This window comes from Paramacrobiotus metropolitanus, unplaced genomic scaffold (genome assembly GCF_019649055.1).
Source record: "Paramacrobiotus metropolitanus isolate TYO unplaced genomic scaffold, Prichtersi_v1.0 Parri_scaffold0000004, whole genome shotgun sequence".
Taxonomy (NCBI): Eukaryota; Metazoa; Tardigrada; class Eutardigrada; order Parachela; family Macrobiotidae; genus Paramacrobiotus; species Paramacrobiotus metropolitanus.
Genome location: NW_026570224.1, coordinates 755,521 through 771,347, shown reverse-complemented (window position 1 = coordinate 771,347; position 15,827 = coordinate 755,521). Strand labels below are relative to the sequence as shown.

The 15,827-nt window shown below is 42.5% G+C and overlaps 5 protein-coding genes across 6 annotated transcripts; 2 read left to right on the top strand and 3 right to left on the bottom strand.

Moving 5' to 3' along the window:
* Positions 1–661: 661 nt before the first annotated feature.
* LOC129601302 (Parkinson disease protein 7 homolog) lies at positions 662–3,306 on the top strand. The gene is made up of 8 exons (XM_055500081.1): positions 662–907; positions 1,198–1,223; positions 1,342–1,371; positions 1,440–1,578; positions 1,926–1,986; positions 2,084–2,211; positions 2,918–2,976; positions 3,043–3,306. Exons 1-8 carry the CDS (start codon positions 829–831, stop codon positions 3,142–3,144), a joined length of 624 nt encoding a protein of 207 aa, XP_055356056.1. The 5' UTR covers positions 662–828; the 3' UTR covers positions 3,145–3,306.
* LOC129601292 (adhesive plaque matrix protein-like) lies at positions 3,051–5,374 on the bottom strand. The gene is made up of 3 exons (XM_055500070.1): positions 5,154–5,374; positions 4,845–4,992; positions 3,051–4,688 (listed from the first exon to the last, which is right to left on the bottom strand). The coding sequence occupies exons 1-3, from the start codon at positions 5,163–5,165 to the stop codon at positions 3,550–3,552; spliced, it is 1,299 nt and encodes a 432-aa protein (XP_055356045.1). The 5' UTR covers positions 5,166–5,374; the 3' UTR covers positions 3,051–3,549.
* A 1,204-nt stretch (positions 5,375–6,578) lies between these two features.
* LOC129600507 (trafficking protein particle complex subunit 8-like) lies at positions 6,579–12,281 on the top strand. 2 transcript variants are annotated; one of them, XM_055499073.1, is made up of 8 exons: positions 6,579–6,760; positions 6,880–7,528; positions 7,661–8,307; positions 8,459–9,251; positions 9,418–9,729; positions 9,919–10,367; positions 10,528–10,935; positions 11,212–12,281. In XM_055499073.1, exons 2-8 carry the CDS (start codon positions 7,165–7,167, stop codon positions 12,046–12,048), a joined length of 3,810 nt encoding a protein of 1,269 aa, XP_055355048.1. In that variant the 5' UTR covers positions 6,579–6,760; positions 6,880–7,164; the 3' UTR covers positions 12,049–12,281. The 2 variants fall into 2 exon arrangements, with proteins under 2 accessions (XP_055355048.1, XP_055355041.1); XM_055499066.1 differs by having other exon boundaries at positions 6,579–7,528.
* On the bottom strand, positions 12,034–13,580 carry LOC129600534 (uncharacterized). The gene is made up of 3 exons (XM_055499093.1): positions 13,403–13,580; positions 12,849–13,208; positions 12,034–12,472 (listed from the first exon to the last, which is right to left on the bottom strand). Exons 1-3 carry the CDS (start codon positions 13,440–13,442, stop codon positions 12,240–12,242), a joined length of 633 nt encoding a protein of 210 aa, XP_055355068.1. The 5' UTR covers positions 13,443–13,580; the 3' UTR covers positions 12,034–12,239.
* A 29-nt stretch (positions 13,581–13,609) lies between these two features.
* Positions 13,610–15,396, bottom strand: LOC129600523 (uncharacterized). The gene is made up of 4 exons (XM_055499084.1): positions 15,278–15,396; positions 14,955–15,191; positions 14,192–14,884; positions 13,610–14,069 (listed from the first exon to the last, which is right to left on the bottom strand). Exons 1-4 carry the CDS (start codon positions 15,330–15,332, stop codon positions 13,960–13,962), a joined length of 1,095 nt encoding a protein of 364 aa, XP_055355059.1. The 5' UTR covers positions 15,333–15,396; the 3' UTR covers positions 13,610–13,959.
* Positions 15,397–15,827: the final 431 nt, after the last annotated feature.

The following is a 15,827-nucleotide window of genomic DNA, read 5'->3' as shown; positions in this document are numbered from 1 at the left end:
TACTTACAGGCTCACTGCCAATATTGCTACGAGTACGCATTCTTACAGTTACAGTACGATACTTCAAGTTTTCAGCAAAAGGTCAAAAAATCCGGCATTAGAGATGGTTTCACACAAATGCTGCATGCATCAGCCATAGGGTGAAAATCTTAAAACCGTATACACAAATAAAGTATTTGAGGTTAGTTTCCACAAAGCACTGTGATTGTGTTAAAAGTTGCAATCTGTTTCCCATTATCCTAACAAGTCAGCCTTTTTTTACTTTAAAATGTTCTTTACTTAAGAAGTATCGCAGAACGAACAAATCTGAGAAGAAGTACAGTGCTTATAACATAGCCCACAAACAGCGGAAACAGGCGGTCGGATTTCCGAGAACAAAATTTTGATCTAAATAACCCGAAGATGGTTCCGGTGCCGGGATGGATGCTGTGTGGCATAACTGGCTTTTAACCGCTGTATTAAACGCGCTTTCAGTTAGAGTTTAAATTAAACCGTCCGTCATCTCACCATCAGACCGGGTCGGTTCGGCCGAAAATCAATGAAACTGACTGCTAGAGTGGTTGACAATTGGACAGTTTGAAATCATCGGCGACATCAACTGCCTTTATCATCTTTGGAAATTTCCATCCGTGAGTGGCATTCCCTGCTTGTCGTTGTTTCTGGATTTGTAAGTACATACTTCACGCTGGCTTGCAACTTCGCGCAGTTTTAAACGGTGCTGCGAAATCGAGCTTCTTTATGACTTTATCTGCTGATTTTTTGCAAACAATACGGAATCGCTTTTAGAAATTTGTTGTTGGTCCGCTCCGTCATTAATCAGTCTACAATATGGACAAGGTTATCGATGCAGTTTCCGATGCTTTGGGCACCAACACCCCAGCCAAAACGGCGCTGATTATTCTGTCCGGTAAGTTGCGGAATATGAAACCACGAGTTACGGATTACATATTCGGAACCGGTCACATTCAAAACTTTTGTGTTCTTTCGCGATTGATTTTCTTGGTGAACTTTTAATGCGCTGTATATTTTGTACACGTTGGTATTTTTCTTCCATGTCCGGTTTGCAGGCGTACCTGGCTTAAACTGTTTAGCCTAAACTTGAGGCTTAATTAGTCGAAAGTTTGCCGGTTGTCAACGGGTAGTAGTCTTCGGGTAATTTCAGGTTCCATCTCGCTTTGACTGATTAATATTTTTTAGATGGCGCTGAAGAGTCGGAAGTTGTTGTAAGTCAATTGTTTTCCCTTACCGAAAGTGATATATTGAGTATTCCGTATTCGCGTATTTATTACGTACGTAGTTGTTCGTTAATGAGTATTGATTATTCCAGTGTTTGCGTTTTAGATCACTGCCGACGTTCTGTCCCGTGGAGGCGTAAGTATTCCGTATGCGAATGATGCTTCGAAATATGGCATAGTAATAAGAAACTGCGGGCGTTGCAGTTTAAAGTTACCATTGCTGGATTCAGTGGGGAAAGTGCGGTGAAATGCAGCCGCGGAGTGCAGATCAAGCCGGAAATGAGTCTGGACAAAGCCATGGACCTTGCTGAAACGAAGCCCTATGATGTCGTTGTCCTGCCAGGCAAGTGCGATTGCAGACTCATAACCAGAAGCACAGTGTAGCAGGGTGAATTTAGAATTTAGAAGTCCACACGCCCTGAGTGTTGCAGTCCGTCTTTACTTTATTATCCGATCGGTTAGTCATTTTTTTTATATCTGCATTTTGTATGCGAGATGCTATATAACATTTTTAGTTTTTTTTTTGACAACTCTGGAAAATAACTGCTCGTTCAAGAAATCAGTAGCACTGATCGATCGGTGTTTTAATTCCGCATCCACTGTCGTACTTGTGCACTTCCTGTAATTTTGGTTTTATTGTATTTGGCTCGTTGTGCACCTGTGATAAATAAACTGCGCTTTTGTTTGCAGGTGGCCCGCAAGGAACGAAAAACCTGACCGAATCTGTTGCTGTAGGAAATTTGCTGAAACGGTAAGCAATCTTTTTGTTGTTGGTAGTGTTAGAAGTTATGGTTATCTTGTGCGTAAAATCACGCTTTGCGATAATTTTCCTATGGCTGATTTTTCAGCCAGGAGATGAATAATGGATGGATTGCTGCTATCTGTGGTGGTCCGATGGCGCTGCGATCTCACTCTATTGGCGTGGGGAAATGCATAACTGCTCATAAATCGAAGTGGGACGAGTTGAAAGCTGGAGGTACAGTACAGACTACACTTACAGTTATAAACTTCTAACTTAAATTAAGATATGTGATGTCTTTGGTAATAGTTTTCCTGGGTAAAGCGGTGATGTTCTTCTGTTCGCTTTTGTATTAGGCTTTAGATTTGTATCTGTTATCTTAGTTGTGAATAATTTTTTTGGTGTACATGTACGCCGTTATCGTAGCCACTGACCAGTACCACTGTCAGGGCCTGTCACCGGCTCCAGGCTCGTCGTTAGGTGACCCGGCAGTCGGCAGATTTTCTGCAGTTTTTGCCGAAGGCGCGTAGACTGTGTGTGTGTGTTGTTTTCTCCTTCACTGGGACTGACCGGCTTCCACTCCGGAAAATTTCATTTTTCATATGAAGAAAAGAAAAGTGACCTTTGTCCTTTGAACGAAACTATGCCAACAGTCAAAGTATATATTACGATATATGCAATACGTAATTACTGTTTTGCCAATGAAATTCTGTTTGGTGGCGCCCATGATCCTATTTGAATATGGACGATGAAAGCAGTTTTTTAAGGTTAACTTTACTGTAGTGTTATTGTATCTTGTTACAAAAGTGAAATTTTTCTGGAATGGGAGCTGGTAACCGATCCCTGATGAGTGGTGAAGCACTTGTGATCTACTTCTAGACTCTGGTCATATTTGATATTGGCGTGAAGCATTGCCTAAAATCATGTTTTATAACATTTTCAGGACAGCATAAAGTCTGCACCGCTCGAGTGTGTATTGATGGTCATCTCATCACCAGCCAGGTAACTACAAAATATTTCAATTTCCGATGTTTTAACATCAAACAACGCGTAATTTTATGGTTTCAGGGGCCGGGAACCGCTTTTGATTTCGGTTTGGCTATTGTGGAGAAGCTAATTGGGCCGGAAAACATCCCGAAACTTCAGGAAGATCTGGCATTAAAAATCTGAAAAGCTTTGTCGGCTGGCTGATTTCTGATCTGCATGGTTCTTCTGTGTTTCCATCTTTTTTATTCTCTCTAGTTGTGGCGTTAGTTTGGTTAAAGCGAGCTGAAGAATAACTATGTTCTGGACATTTTTGTAACAGTACGATAAAGAAGAAGACTATTTGTGCTTGTCTTTTGGAGCTTCACTGAAAACGCTTACTTATAATTTTAATAGCAAGTAAAAAAGCCGCTGTACACTGAACATCAGATAATTGCACCTAATTAGGTATTTCACTTACAATCAAAAAGAAATATACCTACTACCTAGCATTTACCATGCTGGAAAGGTTACCCATTCGGACACAAACGTTCGCTTGAATTTCGGAAAGTCACAACTGGTTCATACAACCTTAATTAACGACATGCTACTCTAGTAATTGGAATAAGCGGCGTAGCCATACGTCGAGTGCGTGGTTGCCGGCGGTACGGAAGTGGCGTAATACTGATATGTGGACGGTGCTGGAGGGTAGTAGGGCGGCGGTGAGGGCATCTCGTAAGGCTTTGGAGGATAATAGTAATAATACATAGGTTGATAAGGTGGCTGATAATACATTGGCGGAGATGCTGCGGGATAATAAGACTGCTCATAGCTCGGTGGCGATTTCGCAAAATCATACTGCATTGGCTTGGATTTGTCGTAATGTCCTGCCTTTTCTGGATACGCAGGTTTCTGGTATGGTATATAGCTGGGTTCTTTGTAACCTTTCGGTTCATAACTGTTTGCCGGAGAATAAGTGACTTCCGGTTTTGGCGGTTTCTGCTCGTATGCGTTGGTCTCATATTTGACCGGTTTGTGTTCATAGGCTGGGGCGTACGGCTCCACATACTTCGGTTTGACTTCGTACTTCGGCTCATAAGATGGTGTATATTCCGGGTAGCGCGGTGTTTTTTGCTCGTATACTGGTTCTGGATACGTTTTGGGGTATGGTTCTTGGTACGGGATTTCATTATATTTCATCTCGTATTCCGGGACGTATTTTACCGGTTTCTTCTCATACACTGGTTTCTCATAGTTGTATGCCATCGGCTTTTCATACACTGGAGCTTTAATATCGTAGGAAATTGGCTTTTCATACACGACCGGTTTTGATTCGTAGTAATTCGGATAGTACGCCGGTTTGGGCTCGTACATGGCCTTTTCGTCCGGGTAGTATGGTTTTCCATAGGGCATTTTGGAGTCGTATTTGGGAGGTGAGGGTATGGGGTAGGCTTCGTAGTTATAGCCGGGATACGGCTCCGTAGCCGGGATCTCATATGGAGCGACGTAGGCTGACTTGTTGATCTGACCGGCGTCAGGTGCGCCAGTAGCCGGGTATGCCGGTGGCAGGTCGAAATGCTTGGGAATATACACTTTTATCTCGTAGCTGACTTTTTCGGGTCCTTTGCCTTCGTAGGTTTTTGTATAGTACGGCTTTTCCATTTCAGTATAACGCTTATTGTATAACTGTGGCTTCCGCCTGTTGGCTTCCGACGAAAAATCGTAGAGTTTCAGATCGGCGATTTTTGGATCTAGTAGGTTCAGTAATAAAATCATAGATCATAATAACCAAATTAACCAATGTAAACCGGGCCATTAAACTGTGAGAGCCAATGAGACCTGATCATTCACAAATGATATGTCAAACGTATATTATCAAATATTATTATAAATTTGTAATCACATACCGTAAGATGTAGCAGCGGAAAAGGGCTGAATTTTCAACGTTGGCGACTGGATGATGGTAGTTGATTTTGTATTTATAGCAGGAGATACTTTTTGCAACCATACCACAGGAATTAATCCAGCCATGAGAAGATAAAGTCTGGGTAAATTCTGTAATGATGTTGTCATTTTGGTACTAACAAATCTTGCAATTATAATACAATCCGACGAAAAAACCTATTTATACTGATTAGGAAAAACAAAAAATAATGTATTATGTATCACTTATGAAGAATTTTAGTATTGCAGAACAATGGTATGTTGCAGCAAACCTCAGGTGACATGGTGGAATATAAATAAACTGTATCCCATCAACAGTACCGGAAGTCCTGCCTAGTGTCAGCAGAGAGTCACTAGTATAAACTGTGTAATCACTTCAACGGCAACACAGAAGTTAACCACTGGAAAACATAATAAGCTTATGTTGCTGCAGCTGGTATTAGCTGTTGTATATGCGGCATTTCTAAAATCGTTTGATAATTTTTTGCCTTCGTGGCCGATGTAATGGTCAAACTTATATTATCGTTTATGACGGACCGGTTGATTAAAATCGGAGACCATCATCACAGACCGTTTAAGTGTGTTTATCTGTTCACTGCCGGTAAGCACGAACGTTGGCGCTGAAGAAGGAAACATTTACAGTGGCCAGTGACGCTGGTCAGCGCGGGGATGAATACAACCGCTACGCGTATACACCAAGCAAAGGGCGTCAACCGGCTGGCTGTCCTGCTTAGCCACATGGGAACGGTTCACTTGACTCGGTTCATGCCGGTGAATCTCTATACCGGTTGAAGGATACATTTAAAAATGCGTGTCAAGTTCACTGTCCAATTATGTTTACCCCGTTGTACTACGTAAAGTTGATTTACTTTTCCGGCAAATGTCCACGCTAATAATTAGTTTTTGACTGGCATACGCCAAAAGCGCGCTGCGAAAAGTGGTTATGTGACTGTGAGTGAAAATGATGTTTGTTCGCGCTGTTCGAAAACAACCTACACAAATAAAAGACTGTCTTTGCAAGTTCGTTTTATACAGCAGAGTAGTATTTGTGCAAAATATCAATTAATTAGAGCTAAAAAGATAGAAAACTGTAAAGCAAAACCTGGTAGGCATTTTTTTGCATAGGCCTTTTTCACAGTGAAATGTTAAAACAGGCTGTTGTAAACCTTATGGTTATAGTCTTGATGCCATGGAAGCCAAACAAAAAAAACTACACTACTTAAAGGTACAGAAATAAGTAAATCGAGCTAACTAAACGTCATAAACGATTCTCAGCGATGCTTCTAAATTCTAAAGATTTAAAGCTAGCTTTAGTAAAAACAAGCACTGCCCCTCATGATATGCGTCACAAAAATAAGCTGCGTATTTCTTAAAATATGTATAGCAATAGCGTAGCCGCCGTAGCGTTTTAAATTTGGCTGTATAAATTGTTGAAGGCCTTACATTCGACAATTATGCACTTCACAAGTTTTAAAACCAAACGCTTAATTTAATTAATTTAATTACGCTTAACTGCGTAATTTTAAGTTTAACCAATGTTAATTTGAATAACCCATTAAAGAAACAAACTCTTAATTGTTTGTAGTTTTCAAGATAACATTAGAAACACACATACGAATTAATGGATTATATTGCAGCTTTTATTGCTCGTGCTCGTATCGCACCCGCCTATGGAGCGGCTCAGCTTTGGGGATATGGTATCACGTCACCGGATGGGAAAATGTGGACGATGCATATTAAGGTCCATACGCTTCCATATGGAATTCACCGTCCCATTACGCTTCGCAATTTCCATTTCGCATACGAGTACTGAAGTAGCTGTGGAGCGGTGGATGTTCTGGATGTAAATTACCTGACGGATTGTCGTTCTCCCATTCAAGTAGGAAATAATTCTACAACTTACAATCGGAATATTATCGGTGTTCCGTTTATTAGCAGACGGTTTTTCGGAAGTTCTGTACTTATAAGTTATAAGTACTTGAATAACTTGATATTTAGTGGAATGGTGCCTAGCTGAGCTGGCTGCTCGCTCGACTTCAAGAAAGGATTTCTTCAAATTGTTTAAAAACTTTGCGCTGGCCTCGTCCACTTAGTCCAATCCCACTGCGATCTCCGGAAAAGGGGAAATGGATTGTGTCCATTAACTTCACGACATTTTCGACAGCAAAAATGAAATTCTCGTTATGTGGAATATTCTAGCAAATGTGTGCAAACTGGGCAAGCCCCAGATTGGGGAAGCACGTCGATAAACCAGCTAGTTTAATTTAACACCAATCGTGAATCATGTCCCAGAGTAAGCGATCACCAAAAGAATTCATCCAGGAATGTTTTCCGCCGAGATTGGCAGTGCTGTGGAGTCAGGATGCACACGACATCTGTCAGAAGAATAATCTGAATTTTATCCAGCTATTGCAGCCATTCTGTCGGCCGAACGCGGAGCTCATCGCTTCGGACTTGACCAACCATAGATTCTATTTGAAGAACTTCTTCTTGCATCTGTCGACCATCGAACAGGCCGTGCCACCGAATCCGAATATTACCAGGAACATTTTTCACAGCCGTGTGGCAAAGACTGTTGAGGCATTCGACGAGCGGAACGTTTCACAGATAGATGTACATGTGAGGGACACTATCCTACGGATTCCGGGTGAGTGGCATTTTCTCAATTTTTTGGCAGATCTTTTGCTTGTTTGTTTTAGCTGGAGTGAATTTTAGTTTGTTGCTTGAAGACCGTTTTGGAAAATCATTGTTGATAGTTTTGCATTTGAAATTTTTATAGCGGTTGCTCCATGGTACGAAGCATTCCGAGACGATTATATTCGCCTTTTTCCGCTGTCCGATCATGAGTGCATACGAGACTTCCTTGGTTGCCTTTTTGTCGTCTCCACATCTGCTCCGGATCCGATTGCTCGCGCTAAGCTGCTTCTTGAACAGCAAGTGCAGCAGCAGGCTAACCAGAAATATCCTCGCTGGTTCGGGCCGAACACTTTGAAGTTTTTTGTTGTGCTGGATGACGCCTCCATCGTTAATGAGGAATCTAAGTCTCGTGGCGATACAGCACTGCATTATTTTGCTTCCACGTACGGCGAATCGAATTGTTGTTTGCTGCGGATTAACAGTCGACGGTCCAATGATGAGCCGTCTACGGGTAATGCATGGAGCGTTCTTGCTCGTGAGGAAGTCAAGCAGAGCTCGGAGATGCTGAATGGATCGGCGGAAGAGAAGAAAGATTCAGTGGATGGTGCGGTGGTCGACACGCATCCGCTGTCGCCATCATTTCAAGGAAAAATGGATGTTGCACAACCGGAAGTTGGAAACTTGTTGAGTTCGGAAGACGCGGAGGGAATTCGTGAATTTATTATTGATTTAGTCAACAAGTGTTTGATTCCCTATGCAGAAAAGCAGATAAAATCGTTGAATGAATTGGTGCGTATGTTTTACAGACACGGGATGTATTTCACTTAGTTTGATTCATGTTGGCACCGCGTATAAATAGAGCTATCAGATACTTTTCTGTAATAGTGACAGTTTTTGATGCTACTGTTAGTTTTAACGCATGCTGCGTTTTATTTTACAGATAATATCAAAGAAAGGCATTCACCGTACTCTCGTGAATTTCAGCAGCAAACTTCTGGGGCCCAAAGGGCCTCCGAAAGGCATGCAGAAGGCTGGCAGTGGCGGTAACCTCAGTCAAGTGGTATATGTAGGCGAAGCCGTGGAACTGCAGAATCGCAAAGCGGGAGACTTGTCGTTCATGTTTCAAATGTACGACCAGGCATTCCAGTTTTACCAGTCCGCCCGGCGCGATTACAGCAACGATCAGGCGTGGAATTACTATGCTGCGGCTTCGGAAATGTGTGGCTTATCGGTATTTCTGTCGCCCACTGCAGGATTTTCCCACTCAAACGCCAAAGGTTTTCCGCTGCAGTATTTCGATGCGGCTGTTAAGTCGTACTCAGATATGAGTAAAATGGCGCATCATAGCTATAGAGCCGTTCTGTTAGCCTCGGAGGTGTGCAGGGCGTTGCATTTATATCTTGATGCGGCCAATTTCTATAAAAGCCGAACACTGGATGATTTCGATCTGTTGTATGGATTGTTTTTGGAACAAGCCGGGCATTGTTATTTGCGATTGCCACTGAATCCTAGTCCGAGGAAATTCACTTTTCAGATGATTTTCGCCGGGTTCCGTTACTTTAAAGCTGGCCAAAAAAGACTTGGAATATTAACTTATTCGAATGCTTTGAAAGTGTTAGAAGGTCGCGGTTGGATGGTAGCTGAAGACCACATACGGATACATATTATCCGACATGCAATGGCGCTCAAGCTGTACTCGGATGTTTTACAGCATTTTCGACCCCTTCTAACAGGTATTCTCGGATTTTATTTTAAGGCTAGTTTGTTATATTTCTGTCGTTTTTATTAAATATTACTTCATTTTTTTTATGATTCGTACCGCTATCATGATACACTTTTCTGGGTTTTTGTGGTCTGAGTCTTCTCAGATTAATTTTATTAAGCGACGTTTTTCTGCAGGAATACCGCGGCAATCAGCAGCGCAGCAGTATAGTATTCTGAAGGATTTTATTTTTTGTCACAAGTTCGTTCATGGTGATGCGACAACCGATGTCAACTTGCCTGTGATTTCTTGCCAAGACATTCGGACTGTGATTGGTTCCGCTTCGGATTTTGCTGCCAGTGCAGTAGAAGTGGTCGATGAACAGTGGTCCACATTAGAAGAAAAGACAGTGGCTGTTAAAGGTAACATTCATCCCGTCTTCAAACATCAACAGTTCATTTTCAACAGTGTGACCGATAATCGCCACCATCCAGTTTCTTCTGTCGGAGGTTAGTACAGCTTATTGTATGCAGTTATGTGTTGAAGCCGTTATTCATGGCATATTCGTCAGTTACGGAATTTTAAACTGTATTTTCATGATAAATCTGTGCAGAAGCGGAAATTTTGAAACTGACTGGAAAATATTAGCTTACCACCTGAGTTGCATGTGGCTGATACAAATACTTTGTTTTGTGTAGAAATAATATCTGTGGAGATTCCATTGAAAAATCCGCTAGGGACAGCTATTTTTATTAGTCATATTGTTTTGAATTCTGAGTTTCGGCATCGAGAAGGATCTCCAAATGATGGCGATCTCCACGTAACGGCCCAACCGTCGGAAATAAGCCTAGCTCCACTGAGCTCTTCCACTGTATCGTTTCTCATACAAGTCGACCACCCGGGTTCCTTCAAAATTACAAGCCTTAGTTATACGTTATTTGTTAAATCGGAAACTGAAGAAGAAATTATTAACGTGCGCGGGGAACAGAAACTGTCATTACGCGGATGGCGGTTGAATAAGAGTAATGCTGAGCAAAAGAGCGTCGTTTACGCGCTGGATCGGCGATTGGATTTAATCATTATTCCTCCTCGTGGAAAGCTTGTTGCGAAGTGGGAAAATTTTCCAAAAGGGGTTCTGGCTGGGCAGGTAACTTGTGTAGCACTTATCATTAGAAATACTGATTTTCTGATTCTGCATTTTGCTTTGTTGTTTGAGTGATTAAATTTGGCCATGAGACTTACCATCAGTTTTATTGTTTTTCTGTGAAAACCATATTTTGCACTATTTCCGCTTCTGCGTATCATAGGTGGTGCGATTGGGGTTAACAATTGAAAACCAAGGCCGTCGGGCCGTGGACCACGTAGCTATCGCTTCCTCCTTGCCAGACGTTCTGTTATTTTTTGGATGTCCGAATGAACAAGGCGTTATCACCCTGCAGATCCCCAATGGAACAATAGAACCCGGAAAGAAGGTTGTGCTAACAGCAGTGTTTATGGCACCGGCTTGTCCAGGCTCGTACTCCCTGAAAAGCCTGTTGTATTATGAATCGGTGCCGTTGTCGGAAGATAGGGATAAAACGCATAAATATCGGGTGTGGCGGGTGCAACATGACTTTGATGTCTTTCCCGGGGTGACCCTACGGGGATCGTCGCAGTCTGTGGGACCAGCGGGACGAGACTTGTTAACAACCTTGCAGGTCGCTCATGTCAATGAGGTAATAAAATCATGGAACATGGCTGTTCATAGCAGCATGTTTCGAATAATTAGTGTTCCGCGGTATTGTGCGTTATATGCGTAGCGGATCAGGGGGATTAATGTTTAACGCAAATTACGCACCTGAAATCATTGCGTATTGATAAATCCTTTGATACCGTACATCGGTTTGTTGTGTTACCGGTTGAGAGTTATACCAAATTTGCAATGCTTGTCAGTTTTCATATTAAAATAATTAATCAGCTGAGTGCTGAGATAATTCTGAATTTTTTTGTAGGTTCAGTTGGAATCGTTGCCGTTTGCTTTGGTGGAAATATTAAGTACGGATCCGTCGTGGGAAGTTCGCAATCTGAGTTCTCCATTCTCGGATGAGGGTTTGATTTACCGTAACGAGGAGCGCTTTATCTCGTTGTACGCGACACAACATCAGGAGGCGCCATCAGCAGCACTAAGTGGTTTTACCATAGCTGCCAACCTGGATGCTGCTGACCACAGTTTTGTTAAAGCCGCCCGGCGTTTTGTGGAGATTGTCAACAGATCAGACAAAAGACAGTTGGGCCTCCGCTTACTGTGGAAAATTACCCTGAGCTCCGACGGGCGGCCGACCAGTGTTTATGGCACCCGCTCCATAACTCTGCCTCTTGCAACGCAAACCACACCCGACATTGCAGAGATCCTTTCGAAATTTAGCCACGATAAGTTTCTGGCGGGGCCTTCACAATTGGTGGCCGTAGAAGAGCCGCTGAATATGGATGTAATTGACTGGCGAGTGGAGTGTAAAGAGATGCCCCAGGGCGGTTGGAAGAACACGAACGTGGTCCCGATGAGCCTGAGATTGGTGTGTTCATCTGTGATAGCGACGGCGACATTCCATGTGAATGTGGAGTTCCGAACGGCAGTGCGCAGTTTTCCTGTGGGTGTGCGTCGGCAGATGCTGACCATGCGGGCAGGTGACGTGCAGGAGTTGCCGTTTGTCTACTGTTTTATGACGCAGGGCACATATAATATGGCTGAGTTTGTCAGTGTCAAAGCGATTTGTGATGTGATTCCCGAGTTGAAGGTGCCAAAACTGCAGAAACCGTCGAATAATCAGATGCTCTTCAAAGTTGGCTGAAGCCGGTTGGCCGCATTTTACTGTTTATAATGTCTGTTGCTGAATGAAAAGCTTGTTCTCTTTGTTTAGATTGTCACGTGATTCGTATGCGGGTAGTAATTTTAAAAGAAATGTGACATTTTATATGGGAAACACAAAAATTACTGAAGTGATTCATCCAGTTGCGTTTCAAGGCGTGCTTGAAACAGCACCTAACCGTAGGTACAACCGGGATATGGATAAGTATAATAAACACCATTGCATAGATATCTGGATCCAGTATTGAAATTATTGCCGTAAGTGCATCCAGGATAGGGATAGGTGTAATAGACACCGTTGCATAGGTAGGAACTGGCAGCGGCGGTGTTCGCGACTGCTGCAACAGGAGTCCCGGTGGCAATACCGTTTACCGGATTTGAGTATGTACATCCAGAAAAAGCGAAAGCTGCAATATTCAAACGAAACCACAATAATTAATGTAGTACTGATTCCCATGCTTAATTAGTGGTGGATGTGAAGTAATCGGTTTGGCTTTCGAATGCAGCGCAGTTTTATAATTTAATCCTAAATTTTTCCAACACCCTTACTTTATAATTTTCAAATTTATGAAAAGGTTGCAAACAGCCCACGGCAGAAAAATGTTGCTGGCCACTGGCCAGGGTAGTTAACGACGTATGAGTATTGACAAAAACGGCTTCAGTAAACTGATAGCAAAAGTAAATATAATTTCACAACTTTCCAGATCCGTGGGTCGATCATGCCGCTTAATTTTTTTGTGGTTTTCAAATATAAAAATTACGAGAAAATTGGTATATACGTACTGTAGAGCACTCCGTTACACGAATATTGAATCGGAGGAGCGGTAGTCGCGGGAGGTAGTACCGTTCCTTCGAAAATCCCATTAGTCGGGGCAGCGGGATAAGTGCATCCTCCAAAAGCAAAGTTATAAACGACTCCATTACAACGATAATTGTTATTGTTGGATACTACTCCCGTGTTAGCAGCCGCATTAGCGAGATTATTGTAAGTACACCCCGGATATGGATAAGTGTAATAGAAACCATTGCATAAATACTGCGTTTGAGCGGCATTAAAGGTGTTGTATGTGCAACCGGCAAAAGGATAGGTGTAATAAACTCCGTTGCAGAGGTATTGTTGGGCTTCGATACAAAAAAAATGCCCTGCCAATAAATAATGATTTGTTAGATAATATATTTTGATAAATAACTACAAAATACTTATGAGTTATGAGTAATTATTATTTATGCAGTGCTTTTTTATAGTCACGTACGGAGAAAGGTCAGACTGCGCAACTAGTTACGATGCCTTGCAGTTAACCATAAATATTTGCAAAAATGCTGTAAGGCAGACTCACCAAAAGCAGCCACAACTAACAGGGCGGACACAAAATGCATTCTTAATAGAAGTATAAGGTGCCAAATTCCCGTTATTTAGAATGATAACAAAAAATTTTGGACTGGATGCCCTGTTTCTGATATGTCTGTTTTGCTGCTATATTGAACCTTGGGCGAAACACATTGAAATCAGCAGTACTTTATAGCGTCTGAAATATCTTTATGCATCATCTCGGAGTTATATATTCCTTAATTGGCGAAATTGAGATGCAGCGGACCAGTTCGCAAATTATGCACGAGGTAAGCGAAAAATATTGAACAGAAGACTGGCAAAATTGATTATCGCAGATGTAGGGCATGCAAGGGGTGTTTCCAGTCTACTGTATAGCACACAGATACGTATATTTGTACATTTTTACAATATATGTTACACAGTGGCGATTTCGGTTGCATGCAGTAAGACATACATTTTGTACACAAGCAAAGTTATTGCTAGTTGACTGGAAAATACTAAATACTATGAGCAGGAAATTGAAAGGGTTCCTTGTGAGAGTCTGGGTAATCCTCAGGAAATGCTTTATCCTGTCAATCCTGAGTATGTGCATCCAGGATAAGCATAGCTGTAGAGGATGCCATTGCATAAATATTGCGTTCCAGTGGTGCTGGTGGTGGTTGTCGGATAGGTGCCTAAATTAGTAGAAAAGCAGATATCTTATTACCAGAGTTAACAACAATAACTTTTAAGTAAATAAAATATAAATTGTGGCTACTATCATACTGAAAAGAACTTTGTTCACTAATTCACTTACATCCCGAATAAGCATAGCTGTAAAGGACACCGTTGCACAGATACTGTGTTCCGGTGGTGCTTGTGGTGGTCGTAGTGGTTCCATAGAATACATTGTTAACCGCTGCTGTCAAATACTGACACGCCGGATTAGGCAGTGTCGAAATTGCTCCGTTACACGAAAACTGCACGGTGCTTGTGGTAGTTCCGGTAGCGGTGACCCCGGTGAACTGGTTGTTGACGGCTGCATTGGGATAAGTACATAAGGAGTTGTAGGTAGTGGTCGTCTGCCCGTTGCACAAAAAGGTGTATGTCGGTTGGTTATTGCCGAGAGTGCCGACCAAAATGTTGTTATTCGGAGCAGTGTTGTAGGTACATGCTGGGTTGTAAGTGGCTGATGTTGTGCCGCCGCATTGGTACTGTACACCGGCCGTTAGGAAGCCGTTATACACCGTACCGGTCGGTGTTGTCTGGTAGATACAAGCCGGGTTGGGCGTCGTCGTGGTAGCACCGTTACAGGTGAACGTGGCACCTGGGGTGTTCGTCGTCGGTGTACCGGTGGAGAGACCGTTGACGGGCGGTGTCAGGAAGTAGCAAGCGGCACTCGGGGTGGTGGTGATAATGTTATTGCAGACGTAGGCGGTGGTTGTACCGGTGGTGCCGCTAGTGAGGACGCCGGTGTAGACATTGTTGACGGGCGCATTCGGATATGTACCTATTGCGTATACGCGAATACACTATTAAGGTCACAGCAATGATAATGGTGAGCTGGCGGCGGTGCTTACACAGGGTGTTTGGAGTTGTTGAAGTTACTCCGTTGCAGACAAACTGCACTGTGGAGGTGGTGCTTGTTGTAGGATAGGTGCAGCCAGAGAACGGATAGGTGTACAGGACTCCGTTGCACAGGTACTGGGTTGCCGTGCTGGTCGATGTTGTGGAATAGGTGCAGCCGGGATAGGCGTAAGTGTAGTAAACTCCATTGCACAGATAATATGTTTGGGCGCTCACCAGTTGTAAACAATCTGTAACAAAAGTGTAAACAGATGAAAACACTTTAATTTTGCATTGCTGTTGGTAAACGTGGGAAACCGCAATAGTCACTGCTTACCGAGGATGGCATACAAAACCAATGCAACAACGCTGTTAGCTACTGTCGCCTTCATTTTGGATAACTATTGCAGCTGGAATGTATTGACTTGTGATTAAATAAGCGAAGAAACTTAGAAAGTGGAAGTTGATTGTGAATAAACTGACAGATGTATTGTCTTTAAATACCGAAACAACGATGCTAACGATGAATTTTGCGAAACTGACAGTTTTAGGAATATTGTAATAATTCAAGTACAACATTTTCTGGACGGTGTTCAAGTAGCGCCACATACGGCGATGTTATTTGTCAACAATATTGTAAGCATTCTGTGTAAGGTCAGTTTCTTTGAAGGACACTGAAATGCAGCCAGTGCTTGGATCGAAAACTGCTGATAACCGAGATTTTCAGGATGTCGGTCTCTCAAGTGTCAACGACATTGCACAATCCTCTTCATATTTTTACATACATTGTGCGTATATATAGCGAACAGTCTGAAACGGGTGCAGCTTAGTGAGTCTCTTTATCGGATATTTTATTGCTGTGGCTATTAGTTAGTTCAAAGCAATTG